The following is an 18,674-nucleotide window of genomic DNA, read 5'->3' as shown; positions in this document are numbered from 1 at the left end:
ATATATATATATATATATATATATATATATATATATATATATATATATATATATATATATATATATATATATATATATATATATATATATATATATATATATATATATATATATATATATATATATATATATATATATATATATATATATATATATATATATATATATATATATATATATATATATATATATATATATATATATATATATGGCAGATTTTTGCCATTTGGAACAATAACACTTTATTTCTACAAAATAATTAAGAGACAAAAAAAAAAAAAAAAAAAACACTTCACTTTTCAGAGACCAAATGCTTTTTAGCGCTTATTAGTAACAATAGTAACCATTAAACTAGAGTGTGGACAAAACATGAACTGTGTGAACTCTCAAGAAAAACAACAACAATTATTTTGTCTGTGAACATGTTTGTTCTAAAACATGTGATAGTGTGAACAGAAAATTACCAAGGTGCTGCTCTTTTTGTGTTATTATATGTACAAGTGTTTCAATGTATGATAAACAAATTAAATCCCTAAAAAATGCACAGGTTAAAAAGAGACATTGTTAAAAGCCTACACATTTAAGCACGCATTTAATTCATTTTGCATTTCACTCACACAATGAAATTAATAAAAATCTCTCAAAGTAAACTTGTAGCAAAATTGAAGAAATCACAGAATAAATAGTTCAACAGTAAAGTGTGTCTGTGCATGTCTGCCATAGAGAAGCCTTCAATACAGGAAGGTACCAAAGCTGCCCTTGCCATTGAGCTTGAATTGATTCCCATGAATGGAAATAAACATTTCCTGTGAGAGTAGATTCTCATCAGTCTGCATGGCCCCTAATGCTTTTATCCGGCTCTTCTGAAGCCCATGTTTTTTGGCCGACGTGGCAACCAACTCTTGCTTGATGGCATAATTTCCCTCAGTGAAGTCTGGAGGGATGGAGTGGCTATGTTTGATGGCTGGACACTCTTCCTCCACCACAATGATGGGCACAACACAATCATCATCATCCTCCTCATCCAAATCTGCCTCTGGTTTTACTCCTGTGTCCTCAGATTCTTCATCTCTCTCATCTGACAAAACAGAAGAGACAGGCTTCAGAATAGATCTGGTTTTAGATTGTTTTTGGGGATAGCATTTTTAATCTAAAACCTTAAACTTTAAAGAAAATGTGATTCATAACTAGCTATAATTGGAAAAAAGTGTGAAGTATGTAGGTTTGAAACAACATAAGTGAGAGTGAATGATAGAATATTACTTTTTGGGCAAATTATTCCTTTAATTCCTGACCAAAAAGCAGGCAGCTCAGAATGATGCATCAACACAACATGCTCTCATTCAACTTTACAGCGGAAAGCAATATGAATGGTTATAGTCAGCCCGAAAATGATAGGGTACAATAAAAGGATGTGTTAGATACATCTACGACTCTCCTCTAAATGGAGGGCTTTTGCGCTAAAACTGAACCCTGCTGTTCCTGGAAAAACAAATGACGCAAGGGACAATTGTAGTGTAATACTAGACAGAGAGACTTTAATTTCATATATTCTAGGAGAAAAAAGAAAGCGTCTTTAGGAAAGCCAGCTGTTACACTACAGGCAGTGTAAAAGCTTTTCTTCACGCATTGCTATAAGACTTGCTGATAGAGGCAAGCTATATACAAACAACTATAACATAACCTACCTTTTCCTTGCAATATGTTTTATTTCAGCTGGACTGAATAAGATAAATCTATTAGTTCTGAATTCCAACTCTCAAAAAAAAAAAAAAAACACGTGTCGACTGAAAGTGCTATTTAAACAATGCAGAACAGAAAGTCAGTATGCCAAAGCGCCTATTAGTCAAAGGCAGATGGTTAGAGGCAGAAACATAAAGGAGCCAGAGGGAGAAGTATGGTCTACTTGTAATTTGAAGCAGAGACGCCTTCTGCGAAGCATATTTCAGAAATTAAGCACACTGCGTTCACAGCTGCCCTTCACTGAATGTCAAGCGTATTTCTGTTCTTTCCTTTTCTCAAAACGGAGCAGGCTGAGAGAGGGAAAAAAAAGTCAATCTTGCTGAAGAAAAGTACCGTGGGGATGGCAGTCATTACGGACAGGCCTTCCAACAGCCCCAGGGGGGCATTTTTAACAAAAATTTTATGCAAGCGAATATATTTTCACAGATATTACCGCAGGAAAAAGTAGAGCACTTTTCACATAGTCGGACTGATTCCTGCGGGTTCCTTCATGAGCTAAAAAGGCTTGTGGCGTATGCAGGCACACACAGAACCATTTACATTAATGGGGCGAGTGGTCGTGGCCTATTTAATTTGTGGCAAAGATGATGAGATGTGTGAAAGCAAAAAAAAACATCAAGGTTACAGTATTGCCCATATCCAAAAAACTGGCCCTGGACACATGAATGTATTATTTATGTACTGTATTATTAGTTGAAGCACATTTTCATATATTTCCCAATAAATTACAATAATTACTGTATTTCAAAATTCAGCATACAAAACATGTGAATGAATGAATCGTGCCCCTATTAAGATATTTTAAAAAATCCTAATTTTGTTGGGGAGGACAACAGGTTAACATGCATCCAAGGTAAAAGAAAACACTTTAATTTTCTCATAATACTTTGCACCATCAGCTCTTTTCTCACAGTGTCTGAAACGGTTCGATAAAGGAGAAACCTCTCTTTTCCGAGAGCCTACATTGCTCAGATCGACCGCTTGCAGTGCATGCTGGAAACGAAACGCTCATTACCAAATCTGAATTTTAACTCTGGAGGCTTAGAACAGTAACGATAGCATTGGTTTTTCCGTGTCAATTCAAGCCCGAGTCCTCATCCTTTAGAAGCGCATGCAAAGTGGATTTGCTTTCACAGAGCAGGAATCAGCGTCTTCTCAACATGTAAACAAACCAAACTCTTCCAGGCCTCAGCTACAACTACAGCGTCTGATGGCGGGTCAAAGTAGGCATTGTTTGCAGGCAGCCGATGAAGACCATAGAATGGCATTATGCATATTTGTTACAAACCTACATAGAGCAGGGCCGAGAGCTGTGGGAATGGAGCAAGTCGGTGGCATGAGTGATAATGGGCGTAACCTGCGCACCACACCGGTCTCAACAGAGCAGGACCAGGTCTGGGACATTTATGTTGCGTTTTATTATGTTTATATGCAGTCGTCCATGAGGGTCTGCAGCTTTACTTTCGTTTTGTTGTTTGTTTATTTTTGGATTAAAGTTTATGTTTAACGTTCTCTGGTTCCCGCCTCCTCCTTCCCTGAGCCTTTAACACTAATGTCACCTCATGTTGTTTCAAAATCAAATACGGTTATATTTTGTTTTGTGGAACCAAACAAGAAAAATCATCTATACAATGACCACTTCTATGAAAATCCAAAAAGTACCAGCATTATAAAAGTAGTCCATACAAGTCATACGAGTCATTTCTGAAGCCATGCAGTTGATCTGGTTCACGAATTGGACTGGACCCAATGACCAGTTGCAGTGATCTGCAAATATTGTTCACTTGCTTTGGTCCGGACCAAATACAATTTTGATTTTTTTTGTTTGGTGTGGTTTGCTTTCACACTGCCCTTTTTGCAAGTGAACCAAAATTTGTAAACAAAACCACACGTGTGCTAAGGTCATCCATTCATTGGACAGAAATTCTCAAGTAGGGAAAAGCAGCAAGTGCAAAAAAAGGCTAATCATGGAGATCTTTCGTAGTGCAATTTTTATTCTTTTAGTGATTTGATGTTCAGCAACTAACGCAATATGAAGAAACTTATGAGCATCATATGATACAATGTCATATACACAATGTTGCAATTTACACAATGTTGTAGGATTTTGCAAAGACGAAGATGTGCTGCAAGACGGTTCTGGCGGTTCCGTAACTTTGCTTTTCATTTATTACTTAAAGTTGCTGTAAAACATCTGGGAAAATGCTAACTTTAGCCTGATAGCAGTAAAAGCGTATGTCCCACCCTCCCTGCACAACGCCGTCCAAAGCCACGCCTCCTGAAAGCATGAACGCGCACAGCCAAGAAGACCGGACACTACTTGTAATGCTACTGCAATACATCACGTGTCATTCACCGGTGAGAAAACTGTACAGTACAGTGAGTAACACTACAATACCAAACGTAAACAAATTCTTAAAAACAGAAATAGATGCAGCAAGTTTTCGGTTTGTTTTAGCTAGCAAAACTTGTCAGCGTGTAATAATATTTCTTGCATGACAGGGTTTCCACGATGAGAGTGAACGTGCTGATGACTCATTATGTCTGCGTGAACTGGATGCGCAGTGTGTATCCAAACACATTTACCGACAGGGAACTCATGCTATAGGACCGCTCGGAACGAACGCAACGATTGAACGAATATTTAATGGTCCTACTTCTTCCACAGACGACATATTTATAAAAATACATTTAGACCACTTAGAGCAATTGCTATCAGGATATGAGGAGACTTTCAACCAGCATAACAAAAAAATTTGTTGTTTTTTTATGTGTTGTACCACATAAAAAATAACTACTAGCCTATATATAGCCTTGATAAAGTTCAAACATTATTAAAAACAAGTGAACAGTCAGTAATAAAATAAGAACAAATACAAAAATTACAAGCAGAGATAAATACTAAATAACAAAAATTACAAAGTCTAACAGTAGTATTCAGGTACAGAAATCTATAATAAAGTCTAAATGTAAAAACACTATTTGTTCACTGTAGAAATTAATTATAGTTTCATCTTTGTTAAAGCTGTATTTTGTTGTTTTATTAACATTAATGAGACAGACAACAGTAGGAATGTTAGGTGCCTGCTGTCACTTTAAGACTGAATGCACGGACCGAAAAAACAAACTTCTGGTTTCTTTCTCAACTGTTCACTTATGACATAACCGAGAGAATACAAGCCGAGACAGGTATTTAATTTTTTTAACATAATTTTGTGTGCATGTGTCTGTTCAAGAGCAAGGAAATGCAAAAGAGGAATCAATTCGGTTTTGAGCGCTATCTGAAACGCGCCTCTCTCTCTCTGCGTGCACGTGCTTTGGGTGTGTGCGGCTGTACGCACAGATAATGCGCGAGTCCCGACTTTCGCCTCTTCTTCTGCGTTTAAAATTGTTTGAATGTGTAAACTGGCAAACATCCAAATTATAAACTTTCACTCTATGATGGTTAAATTAAGCAGTTAATCCGCAAATCACATGCGTACCGAACCGTGGGGCAGCTGGCCCGTACGGATCACAGATCAACTGCGATCCGTTGCACCCCTAATGTATAGGCATTTCATCACCCCAAATTACATAGTAAAAATCTGACCCAGTCAAAAAAGGCGATTGGGTTGGGTCATGTTCACAACTTAAACAAACCGTACCAAGAGTTGTTTGGTCCACACCCGAGTGCGATTGCTGTATTCACACCTGCTCTAAAGATCCGCACAAAGGGGGGGGGGGGGGGGGGGGCAAACTTGAGTTCAATTCAATCGAACCAAACAAAACGGGTGTAAATACACCCTTAAAATCTCAGGGGGTACTTTAAGTCAATAGTTTAGGTCAAAGGTGTTACAGCTGACAAAATAAAAAGTTTGGAAATTACTGATGTGGAGTTTGAAAACTTTAAAGATTAACTTTAAGTGAGCTTTTGATAATGGCAAAAGTAACTAAATGTAAAAATAGGGGAAATGAGCATGTGTACTATTAAATATGCAGTATTGACCAACACAAATCTCTAATATCAGCTAATAATTAAAATGTAATCTATTTATCAAGCTTCATTCAGTGCTTAAATTTTTTAAGCTTAAAAAGCTGGACACTATCAACAGTAGTTGTATAAAAAGAGCTGTGAGAAGAATCTTCAGAATTGTACTTTTTTGCTCTAAGAAAGAAAAGTAACACTAGTTTAGAACCAAAAAAAGGGGTCATCTTAATTTAATGCTTGCAGCAATTTGTCTGCACAAAACCTGGAGCAGATGTTAGTGTTAGTTGCTAGGTACTTCAAGATAACCGCTCTTAATGAACTAGCTGGTGTTAATTTGAGAATATGCCCTGCTTCTTTTGAACTGAGGCAGCGGGAGCAGACAGAAAAAGAGAGAGGCACCTGCGGCACTGGGCTCTGGGGGCAGATCCTCCATGGTGGCGTCACCTGGCTTGACCAAGATAACGCCGTAGCCTTGATTGTTGTGGATCACGTTGTTCACCATGGTGATCTTAGGCATGGCATCCAACTCATCTGCAAAATCCTGCCAAAGGGGAAGCAGAGGGTGGTAAACACGCAGCATGCCTACACAAATGATCATGCACGCACACACTTGCATCTCTTTTTGGCCTAAGCAACGTGAGGAAGAATGAAAGACTGAGGTTGGGAAGGCGCAGCATGCACACAAATGCACAAAAGCATTAGGAAGGTAGGTAAAATCCAATTATTCCGCTAGAGTTAATTACAGAAAAATCTTTTTGGGATGCTGCTACCTGTGTGTGAATCTAATTTGCTCTCAGGTGAAACACTGACTTGAGTAAGCCATCACATAATACTTTAGCTCATGAAACACTTTTGAAGCCGACCTGCAAAATTTTCCACAAAGACGTGTCGACAACTGCAGGGTGTTCACTGGCTTTTCTGAGCTTTCCTCTGAACTGTGTGAGCGTACTGACCTCTGGTGACACAGCTTAGAGCTATTACCATCAAAGACGCCCCATGGCAGCCAGTGAAGTCCCACTCCACTAACGCATTAAGGGGCTAAATTCTCTGGAGGTCTTCTAAATGCATTAATCCACTAAGGACATTAATACGATACCAAGACAGCTCTACAGTTCGCCCAGGTAAAATACTTGCTGTTGCCTGGGCAACGATTAGCAGTAACCAGGAGCTAGACGGGCTAATCTATAGGCATTTAGAAGAGTAGAAGCTCATCCATCTTGCTCACCTTAATCAGGATCCCCTCCTTGCAGTGATGGATGCCGTTGCCCACCAGACTGCATACACTCCCAGGATAGATCTCCACACCGGCCCCCTGAAGCAAGCGCACAGCGACCATCAGAACAAACGATAACGGTATTAGTAAATTAAGAAGTGGCTCTTTAGTAACATGGTTGGAGGTAAATCAATCAAAGAATGCTGCTGACGTGATCTTTCACACCTGTATCTCATACTGTATTAACCATCATAAAGGATAGATGATGGAGCTATACATTCAAATGGTAATACCCATTTCAAAAGTCATTTTAGAATTTATGTGAGGTATCGTGTGCCAGTGCAGCTTACCTTGGAGCCGTACAGGTCACACATGTTCATTGAGAGCTGGGCCGCCGATCGCACTATCACACCTGTGGTCTCACACTGCATCACACAATTTTCCATTTCCAGCTTCCCCTGGCGAACACCTGATGAAAGATAAAGGGTGACAAATTGAAAAGACATTGGAGGATGGTGGCAGGACATGCAAGGAGGAACGGTTTCCGGTCACATATAAAGGTTGAAAATAGTGCTGGGCTATACTGAATATACACAATATAAAATTAAACAAAATTGACATCACAATGATTTTTAAGACGTTAGATTAGATCCATGATCTTGACTTGTGAGTATGAAAGTGTTAAATTGCATCTTTTATTTACACTTTAGCTGCAAGAATGGCAAGTTTTATTCATATATGGGAATCAGTTTAGTTTTTTGATAAAATAGAAAAAGGTTAAAACATCAGCATTTATTTAAATCAGCATTTATAGAATTTCTATGCAATGTAAAAGTATTTACTGTCACTTTTGAACAAATTGAATGCATCCTTGCTGTGTATTAATTTATTTGCTGTGCTGTATGTATATATAGGAATAAATCGAATGTTCCTTCAGTTAAAGACGTATAGAAAACATGCCTTTATTACTTTCAACTAGATTTTTATTTCATTTTTTAGTTCTTGCATTAAAATGTTTAAATATCCAATTAGGCAACAATGCCTGTTTGATCAAAATTATATTTAAAAGCCAATTTAAGCCACTGCAGACCAAATACATAAACAGGATACATATTAAACATTTATACATAAAAGTCTGAAAAATAGTGATAGTTTTTTAGCTATCGCCCAGCCTTAATACTGTAGGAAACATTGTTTTGGAAGCAAGCAGTATATCTAGTAGATCATACACATAGCTATTTATCTGACCAGATCAGAAATCCCACAGGAACAAACCTTTAGTGTAGCTGCACACGGGGATACAGATTTAAAAGCTCCCTAGGCTAGACATGCCAGAATGGCTCACCAATGAAATGACAAGGAAAACATAAGATGACTTGTCACTGGTCAAATGAATGCACATCAGGTCTCGGGTGGATATACTGCTGCCCATTCAACAGCAGCAGTCCCTCAAGACTCTTTGACAAACAGCTGGAAAGAGGGGAAAGGGACAGGCCAATTTCCTTTAAGACTCACACAAGATGCCTTCAATGGCGTCGCGCTGTATGAACTTTAGATTTGAGAGTTTGACGTTTGCCCCAGTTGACTCCACAAAAGAGTCACCCTTGTTACGCTTCTCGATCACCACCTCGTCCGGCAGACCGTATCCTGAGGGAAGACAGGGAGAGAAATGCCTTTGGAAAAAGTGCTTTTAAGACCAAACCCTTCGATATTTGGCAGACACTTTTATCCAAAGCAACTTACAAAAAGAAAAGTATTTTACAAAATAAAATAGAACCAAACAAGATGAAGAAATGAAGTAAAAAAACAAACAAACACAGCAGCGAGATTTTAATGTTGTTTATGTCTCTTTAAATAAAATAACTCTGAAATACCCTTATTATAAAACAAGCCAGTGATGGCATATTTTCGATAGTAACAAGAACCTGTTAAAATTGCACTCTTTGAATAAAACATTTTCTGAACCTGCATGACAAAAACGCAGAAGGGAAATTGACAGGCCCTTAACCCTGATGGATCACTGTCATTTACCACTATGCCAACCATCCAGCAAAGAACATCTCATTATAGCAAAGCCTCTCCATAAAGGACCTAATTTTCTATGGAAATTAGACCGTCTCTCAGTCTAGACACATGGTTTCCAAGTAACAATGTGCCTAAATGACCATCAACTATCGTGTTGAGTCTATAGCAGACTGATGACTGAGAGGTCAGCTTAGCACCATGTCAGTTTGAGATAGTGGTGGCAGGTCAGCGAGAGCAGCGGTTCAAAGCCGCAGAGTTTGACAGCCCGGCTTCATTACACACTGCTCTTTGACAGATGGTCCTGAAGCAGGTTTCTTCCAGAGTTTTCTAACAATGCTCAGATGAACTTCAGCACCCTGGTCAGCTCTCACACACTTCTTTCAAATGCCAAAGGCTGAATATAGACCAATAAGGTCACAGCACCATCCTCACTTCTATGCCTGCAGGTAACAAGAGTGGATTTGGTGGAAGATCTCACTGTAATTGACAGCAGTGGGATGCTTTGAATGGGGGAAAAGACAGAATCCTACTTCCTGCTCTACACAACGCAACACCGTCCGTTGCAGGTCTCAATGGATCTTTTTCACATTTCCAGAATTCTAAGAAGCGGAAGTAGTCATAGTAGTGTCAAATTCTATAGTGGTGAGTGGAAACTACAACAAACATAATCTCTGCATTCATATTTGCTCCAATAGCAAAAGAAAATCTATTCTATAACTTTCTAAAAGAGGAAAAAAAAAAAATGCCAAGAGATTGATTATGTTGGCCAGAAAAGAGAAAGATGTTAAATTTGCTGTCACTCCATCAGCCGTTGTATTAGATACACTCACGCGGCAGCGTTAACTTGTTTTCTGTCATTTACAGAAATAAAAAAGTGATAGTGTTATAAATGTACATTAATATTTCTAAAAATATTATAAAAAAATAAAAATAAATAATAATAATATATATATATATATATATATATATATATATATATATATATATATATATATATATATATATTTTTTTTTTTTATACACACACACACACACCTATATATATATATATATATATATATATATATATATATATATATATATATATATATATATATATATATATATATATATATATATATATGTGTTTTCAAAGTACCGGTACTTCGGTACCAAGTCAGTACTGAAAATATGACGAGTATATTCGGTGCCCACTAATAGGCAGCTGCTTTAAGTCTTTAAGAAATTGACAGAAATAATTATATTAGGCCACTCTAGGGTAGATTTAGCTACGTCTCCATGGGTTTTTTTTTTTTTATAAGCAATATTTACGTTTAAACAGCATGCAGCCTTTAATGCTTATATGTATTATTTACTTATAATTACCGTCATGAATAAAGTCATTGAATTGAACTTAATATTTTTTTCAAATAGTTAAATAAAATAGAAAAATAGTTCCAACAGATTTTGCTGTGGTACCGAAATTGGTTACACACAGTTTGTGAAAATGGTCTTTTATACTCATAAAACATGCAAAACAATTTACTGCTCCTTCAAATAATCTCGGCGATAAAGCCGTAGCCTGAGACAGAGGCACATGTGACATTCTCGCTAAATACCAAAGAGTTCTTTTATGGTAATCTGGCAGTGGTCTAATTGAGTTGCTCTTCTCCTATAGTAGAGCCTGCAACCGGCTGTGTGTTATCTCCTCTTCCAGGGCTTCCCTGACACACAGGGAGGGAATGCCAAGCACACAAAACCTCCATATTTAAACAACGGCCCCCAGGCCAACTTTCCTCTTTCTCCTTCTTCACTATCTGACTTTGCAGGTCACCCATTTGCATAAAGAGACTCGACCCTGACCCTGTGCTCTCTCTGCTTGCTTGCCTCCACATTCCTCATGAATTAATTTCCACCCCCCATCATTGGAAGATGGTTATTGTTCCATCAAGCTCAATTACCTCGGAAGGCTTCCTAATATCACGCACCGATTGCGGTGTTCATTTTATACATGTCCAGGGAACCATTTTGACAAACAAGGCATGGTGCCAGACTACTGACTTACTGTTATGAAGCATGCTGTTTCACAAAGCTTTATTAAAGGGAAAAGAATAGTACAAAACACAGGTGGTTTCCTCTGAGTTTTAGATGGAGGAAGATGCAAAAAAAGTAAAGTACCAACTTCCAATCAATGGTAAATGTCTCTACATCACTGCAGCTAAAACTGGCCAAACCATTGATTTAGACATCACTAATGTCACTACATTTTAAAGTGATGGTTCATCCATAAATTATTATTATAACTTTTTTGTAACTGTCCTCACACAAAACTATCATATAGATTCAGAATGCTTGAAATTTGACACAAGTCTTAAGAATTACTTGACTTTTCTTTTTTTAAATCATTTTGGAACTTTTGGAATTTCTTTGAATTGATTTTCAAAAGAACCCCTTTTAGTTTCCATGAAATTTTCCAAAAATCAACACTATGAAAAAGAAACATGTACAACTGAAAACGTCTATTGTGGCTTATCAGATGACTAGAGAAGTCTTGCACACATCACCAGAGATGTCAGTAGTTTTTACCAGTTATGACATTTTGATAAAACATTACTAGGTCATTACTAGGTCAAAATGAATTGTTCAAAAATTTGAACAATTCATCTGTGAACACGTTTCAAAAAGATCTATAACATGGTGAGTCATGCGATTACCTTCAACCTCAATAGAGTCGACGAGACTGATGGAGCTGGTGATGATGTAAAGGCCTGGGCATATGATGACCACATCGCCCTCATAGCACGCACTGACCGCAAGCACCGGGTCACTGTGAAACTGGGATCAAAAGACACCACATTAGTCCAACTCATCTTTATCCTGAAGAGAAAGCAATAAAACAGAATCACACTGAGTAAAAACAGTCTGACACACACAGAGGCATGCGAGCACACACATTTGCACCAGTTCTAGAGGGATAAACTGGCTCACAGAACAAGAGAGATCAAACATGAGCTAGTACATGAACACTGCGCTTTACAAATCCTACATTACAGCACCTTGACACATCAGTGATCATATCGTCCTAACAACTGCTTTACGCACAAACCGCTCTTTAATCGCACTACTCGAGCAGAAGATGGAGAAGCGAGCACATGTACGATTTTATTGGCCAAACTATTCACTGAGACCTAGCAGGCATAGAATTATACTAGCACAAGTGAAATCAATGATACGATTTTTCTTTTTTTTTTAAGAGCTACGAGGCGGCCAGAGCGCTCTCACCCAGATATTAACCTTTAGGAGGTAAACCCAGGAAATTAAAAGACAGTGATGGGAGAGAGGGGGATTAATATCAGCATTTGTGCAGGATTTGTGCTCAACCTGCCTTGTCTGAAACCACTTTATTTAAAACGATCAGACCCTCCCCCATCAGGATTCAGCTCTTGGATAGGGGAAGTGACCTTTTCCAATTCAAATACCATATTTCCCAGCCAAATGTCCTGTCATGGCTTAAAACAAAGAGCTTCTCCCATTCTTTCACAGTCCAGATGTCATAAACCCCTCCTAAAATCCCCATTTACAAAGCCAGTACAGCTGAAAACAATACCCTTATCCTGAAAAGCTGAGTACTACAAGACCTTCTGACCAGCATGATAACTGCACCATGAAAAAGAGAAAGGGTTATACACACCTGCACTTCAAACTCTTCACTCGAATAGTGGGGCATCAGTTTGTCAGTTATCAAGCTTTGAAGCTGGTGAACTGTGGCTGAGGCAGAGACCAAGTGGACCACATGGCCGCCGGCAGGACGGGGCCCCTTTGCCCTGCATGACTGCTGACCAGAGTTCACCTTGTAGCCCAGAACATACCTGCAATTGGTAAGCAGGTGGCGCGGGTAAGCAAACCAAAGAACTAACAGGCACACATGCTCAAACACAGCTGTTCAGATTAACACATCTTTGATCCCAGTGGATCTGAAATCTGGTAACTAGGAAAGACTGATGATTAATTATGGAGCAGCGTGTATTGATCCAGACGTTTGGAAAACGTAAAGAAGTCAATACTTAAAAAAAACATGAATGCCTGATAGCAATATTAATCACATTTATACTCATTATGTTTCTCTCCTGCTTAACTTGGGGGTTGAAGAGCAAATGTGGGCACGAATATACATGGCACCTCTCAATCTCAAACACACACACACAAAGCAGTAATAATAACCTGAGCAGTGGGTTTTCAATAATACGCAGCTTGCGCTTAAGTGCTTCCAGCTGCTCGTACATGCGCAGCCCTTCCACCATGGACACGTTGTCTTGTTCAGACTCGGAGTCACTGTTCAGGTCACTTCTCAGGCTGGAGAACTCCTGAAACTTCCCCGAGCAGAGCGCCAGCACCGAGTGATACTCAGCGACAAGACCAGCTGGAACACGATCCTCCAAGATATCATAGTAACTGTGGAAAATACATGAAGGGACAGATGTGTGTGTGGGGGGGGAGGGGGGGATGTGAGAGACAGAAAACCATGATCTTGTTAAGGGTGATGACGAATTTCTCCATTACTAGGGGCACCATAAGAATTGCATTCAAACTTAAGAAGTTCAGTAAAATAAGTCTCAGGTGTGCCATTAGACTCATAATTTGTCTGACATCATCTCCACTATTGTTTATGCCAATGTGAGTTTAAAACTAGATATCCCATGCTTACATTACCATCTTATTTTATAATGACTTTAAAAAAAATCCAAGAGTAAATAGATGTGGATAACTCAAAGCAATTTAAAGTGTTGTCTTGTAATGAACTGTTCATTACTGAGTACACACTGCCACCTGGTGGTCACAGCTCTTTCATAACTAAACCAGTGCTTAGGATATTACTAGACAGACATTGATGAACTCTGTGTTTGTTCATGATTCGGGGGAAGAGACAGGACACACAGAGGACACTTACAGCCTAAGACGAGGCTCCACACACCGAACAAAGTAATCAAAGTCATCATCCTCATCTTCCTCATCCCACTTCCTCCAGATATGCTTATAGAAAAACCTGTGGGGATTAGACAGAAACAGCAAGAGTGAATGATGGGAGGGGAGGGGAGGGGAGGGGGAGAGAGACAGTGTGGGGGGAGATGTGAGTAACAACGACAGGAAAACCTGCTTAACCAGTCAGTTCGGTATAACAAAAGGAACCTCATCAGAATCACAAACCAAACTCGTATACAACTGCATCAATGTTCGGATGCACACAATATGGCATTTTTGAATATCAAATGGCACATTCCATTAAATATTTAAACGCCACTTTTGCCTACAGTACCTCACCCACTCATGGTCACTAAACCACACATGTTTGGAATATTTAAAGCTGTATAATTAACATTAGTTAATGGATTAAGAACAGTGCTGGGTAGGAACTGATTAGCCTACATGTAATGGATTACGTAATCAGATTCCAAAAAATAAGTACTTTATTAGATTATAATTCATTTTAAAATACTCGTAATCAGACTAGTTACTTTTCTACTGATTAGATGTTATTCTCAAAATGGCAATAAATTATTCATAATTCTTTGTTATATTTTAAAATTTCCTTTCTAAAAAAGCCTACTGTTTATATCTTCAGAAGGTCTTCTAGGTTTGTGGAATTGCACACACAGACAGGATAATAGTGATGTGCCTATCACTGAAAACTGAGACCTGATTTACAGAAATCATTTCACTTTTAAGAAGTGTTTTCTCAACATTGCATATCTAATCAACTCCTGACACACTAATTATTATTTGAATTATCACTCAGTGAGCCATTTAACCATGTATTACTGTCTTTGGAAGGCATTCAAATACAAATTCATATAATTTCATATTTACATGCCATTTACATCCAACTTTTTTTGTCTGCTGAACCTCTTTGACCTTAAATATTTACTTGAAGCAAGACCTTAGATTGCAAGTTAATAAGTTAGGTCAATAATAAAATAAGTCAATAATAATAATAAATTATAATAAAATAAAGTTCACGGTTCTCTGGTGTCGGTTAAAGGGATAGTTCACCCAAAAAAGGAAAATTTCATCATTTACTGACCTTCAAAGTGTTCCAAACCTGTATACATTTCTTTGTTTGTTCTGCTGAACACAAAAGAAGATATTTTGAAGATAGTGTGTAATCAGCTCGCATGGGGCACCATTGACTTCCATAGTAAGGAGGGAAAAAAAACAATACTGTTGATGCCCCAGAAACATTCTTCTAAATATCTTCCTTTGTGTTCAACAGAATAAATAAATTATACAGGTTTGGAACAACATGAGGGTGAGTAAATTATTTTTTGGGTGAACTATCCCTTTAATGGTCACATGACATTGAGGTAAACAAATATTTGTAATCTTTTTTTAAGTTTTCAGTATTCACATTTAAGCACAAGCAGATGCGAAAGAGAACTCAATCCAGTTTTCGCAAGCTGTTTTCTGCACTCATTCGCACATGGGGAAAAAATGTGGGTGGGAAAAACACATGCAAATGAAAGATCAACTTTCGAGACAGCGCAGCACAGGCCCAATCTGGCAGTCTTTATTGAAGAGCGCTGAAAAGGAAAAGAAGAGAAAAAAAAGTACATTTAATGGGTTAACTAACCTGAGGTGTTCCAGGGCCAGAGCAGTCTGATCAAAGTCCCCAGACTCATCGTAGACAACCAAGAGCTCCAGAAGAGGAACTTTATGAAGTGTAGCTTCCAGCAGGGACTTCATGGACTCTTCAGTAAGATCACAGCTTCTGGTCTCACACTCCATTGGTAGAACCAGCTCCACCTTTGCCTTTAGCTCCTTACAATCAACGTCAACAACCTACAACAACAATCCTCAGCCTTTTAAACGTCCTTTTGTGTGAAAGCTTCAATCATACACATTGACCTTTTTGTTTCTTGACAGTAAATACCCAAAAAGCACTTGCCACCACATGCTTCAATGAACTTACTTCAACCAGCACGTCAAACACATCAGTGTGCCATATGGCCTGCCAATCACATGGCTCCACTATCTTCTCCAGGTACTCAGCGGTGAAGGCTTTTACTTCAGACGTTTTACAGTCACCTGTCAAACATTTCAGGTTTTTAAATGCACTTACTGACTCGTGTATTGTTGTGGATGACTTTCAAAAGTGTTTGAATGGTTACCAAGCATGTAATCTTGATATGCCTTGAATCTCTCATAGTACAAAAGATGATCTGTCTGGAAGGTGTCCAGCAGTTTTCCATGTCCGGGTCTCTCTGCTCGCCTTAAATGAGTGCAGGGTCTTTCATCACCACTCAGATAATGGGTGCCGCTGTCGTCGTCGTCATCTTCTTCTGTCTGAAATAACTCTGAAAACATCAGCACTGGCAGTTCAGCAATTTGATCAAATATATCATATTTAATATATAAAATATCAATGTCAACGTCAAACGCGTGACAATTTTAGGGGTGTGTGAGTGGCACATGGTAACTTGACATAATGGAGGAAATGCAAATGCAAATGACAACAAACCTCACAGTCATAATCATATAACTTAACGTATAAACATCACAAACCTTTAGAAACTCGATTATGGTTTGGTCTGATCTCAGTACAGAGAGTCTCTGTGTCTCTTTCCGTCTCTTCGTTGACATTATGATCATGATCGTTTAGTGGATTTTCACTGGTCAGTTTGATGATGATTTCAACGCTGTTTTCAGTCTCAGCGTCTCTCGCCTCCTCCGGCTTTGAACACACAAGCTCCTCCGACATCACTAAAGCTTACAACTTTAATCTAGCTACAATAAAAGAGGTACAGATATCAATAAAATGTATTTTGTTAACTAGGTTAGCAGCCAACTGACGGCCGATCTCCACCCTTCACTTGTATTTTCAAATGCTAACGTTAGCTACCCGGGCTGAGCAAAGAGCCCAATAAACTCACAGGGCGGGGCCATCCGAAACATTCTTAAAGGGACAGTGCATAGTTAAAACCTTTTTAAAATCACCATGAAATTAAAATTGACAATACTTATTTTTCATGGAATATTGCATGGAATATTTTTTTATTTTTTTTTTCATTCATGTGCCCTCATAATGTTTATGATTAACATAAACTTAAGTTATTCATCGCAACTTTAAGGCCGAGGACCTCTTGGTGGATAAAGACATGCTACTACATAAATATACACGTATTTGTACACTACATTTAAATGCATTTTAATATAGCGGACCGGAAACATGGTTTTCCAGACTAAGGATGGGACATACAAGTTTAAATAGTGGATTACACATAATAGGGAAACATCAGACTGGACTATGCATAAATTGTGGAGTAGTAGAAAATGTAAAACATATACTTATAGATTGTACACAATACACCAGAGAAAGGGAGAATATGAAGAGAGCAATAGACAGAGAGTTAACCATGGGAAATTTATTGAGTGTAACCAGCACACAGTCCACAGTTAGGGCAGTTATTAATTATCTTAAAGAAAGCCAACTAGCAAGAAGAATTTAGTTATTTATTTATTTATTTATTTATTTATTTAATAATATTATTACAAGTTTGAGGAGCTATAAGAGTGGAAGCTGGAGGAGCTGAACACGCAGCGCCAGCTGAAGCTTTATTTATTGTTTATTTAGTTACTTTTTTTTTTTTTTTTTTTTTTTTTTTTTTTGACATCCCTATGTGATCACACCTCAGCCCAGTAGATGGCGGTAATGCACTTTGACTGCAAACTGCCAATAAAATTATAGAAGAAGAAGAAGAAGAATATAGCGGACCCATAGACATAATATACATAGACGCCCTATTGGCCGCTTTGGAACGTTGCTGCGATACGTCAACGCGTCCGCCATTTTGTGGAGGGCAAGACTGCGCTGTAATCAAATGCAAGTAAACTGCTGAGCTGCGGTTTTTCTGTATAAAAACCAAAAAAAATTACATTTATCAACCGATTTCAGTGGTTTGTATGTGGTGTACAAAAAAAGTTCCATCTGTAGTTAGTTAAACTCTCGATAGTTAGACTTATATATTATTATTTTTTTTTTAATAAGGAATGGCCAAAGCTCTGGCTTGTCATGTATTTAGCTTTTCATTCTTGGATAAGAATTGTGAACACCCCCATACTGAGATATAATTTAATTTTCACATTAAATTAAATAAAGTTTTCTTATTGTGGGAAAAGCATATTCTGTCATTGACCCGATTTTAGCAATAACAAAGATAACTGATGGATCCTTTATGGTAATATGATATGGTACAACTACAGTGCAATGCAAATAGTAAATATAAGATAAAGTGAGAGGTAGGCTAATAGTAAATAGTTTAGTCAATAAAATAAACAAACAGTATACAGTAAATAAAATAGTAATGAAAAGTATAATTATATAATATCATAAGTACTAATATAATAATAATAATAATAATATATTGATAATAGCATATAGTTTATGTATACTTTAATAATAGCAGTAGAATATGAAATATCAATTACAGAATATAGACAATAAAAAATAATAGGTTAAATAGTTACTATGAATAGTAAAATAATTTGACAGCATAACTATAATAGATTGATAATTGTAAGTGGTATATTATTATAATAACAATAATAAATAATGCAAATTTATACATTTTAAAATATTATTACATAGGCTATATAAAATAAAAAATGACGCAACCCTGTCTCTTTTTGTTAAATTTCAGTTTTTAAAAGGTATAAGAAGCTATACAAATCAAGAAATAAAGTAAACGATCCAGTC

General features: G+C 37.5%; 1 protein-coding gene across 1 annotated transcript; it reads right to left on the bottom strand.

Annotated features, from left to right (window-relative positions):
- Positions 1-268: 268 nt before the first annotated feature.
- shcbp1 (SHC SH2-domain binding protein 1) lies at positions 269-16,849 on the bottom strand. The gene is made up of 13 exons (XM_081349659.1): positions 16,484-16,849; positions 16,090-16,275; positions 15,891-16,006; positions 15,552-15,760; positions 13,875-13,970; positions 13,148-13,378; positions 12,618-12,795; positions 11,641-11,761; positions 8,439-8,570; positions 7,274-7,392; positions 6,936-7,022; positions 6,110-6,251; positions 269-1,078 (listed from the first exon to the last, which is right to left on the bottom strand). The coding sequence occupies exons 1-13, from the start codon at positions 16,677-16,679 to the stop codon at positions 732-734; spliced, it is 2,160 nt and encodes a 719-aa protein (XP_081205785.1). The 5' UTR covers positions 16,680-16,849; the 3' UTR covers positions 269-731.
- Positions 16,850-18,674: the final 1,825 nt, after the last annotated feature.

This window comes from Scardinius erythrophthalmus (assembly GCF_964197995.2).
Source record: "Scardinius erythrophthalmus genome assembly, chromosome: 2".
Lineage (NCBI taxonomy): Eukaryota > Metazoa > Chordata > Actinopteri > Cypriniformes > Leuciscidae > Scardinius > Scardinius erythrophthalmus.
Note: the sequence above shows the minus strand (reverse complement) of the source record. Positions and strands in the feature narration are given on the sequence as shown.

What these genes read in the sequence shown, in the direction of transcription:
- shcbp1 (XM_081349659.1), bottom strand. Translation starts at nt 16,679, where the DNA reads ATGTCGGAGGAGCTTGTGTGTTCAAAGCCGGAGGAGGCGAGAGACGCT. An exon ending in CTGGCCCTGGAACACCTCAG is followed by an intron (nt 13,971 to 15,551) that starts GTTAGTTAACCC and finishes TAATCCCCACAG; the next exon opens with GTTTTTCTATAAGCATATCT. An exon ending in AGGAGGGGATCCTGATTAAG is followed by an intron (nt 6,252 to 6,935) that starts GTGAGCAAGATG and finishes CCCCTTTGGCAG; the next exon opens with GATTTTGCAGATGAGTTGGA.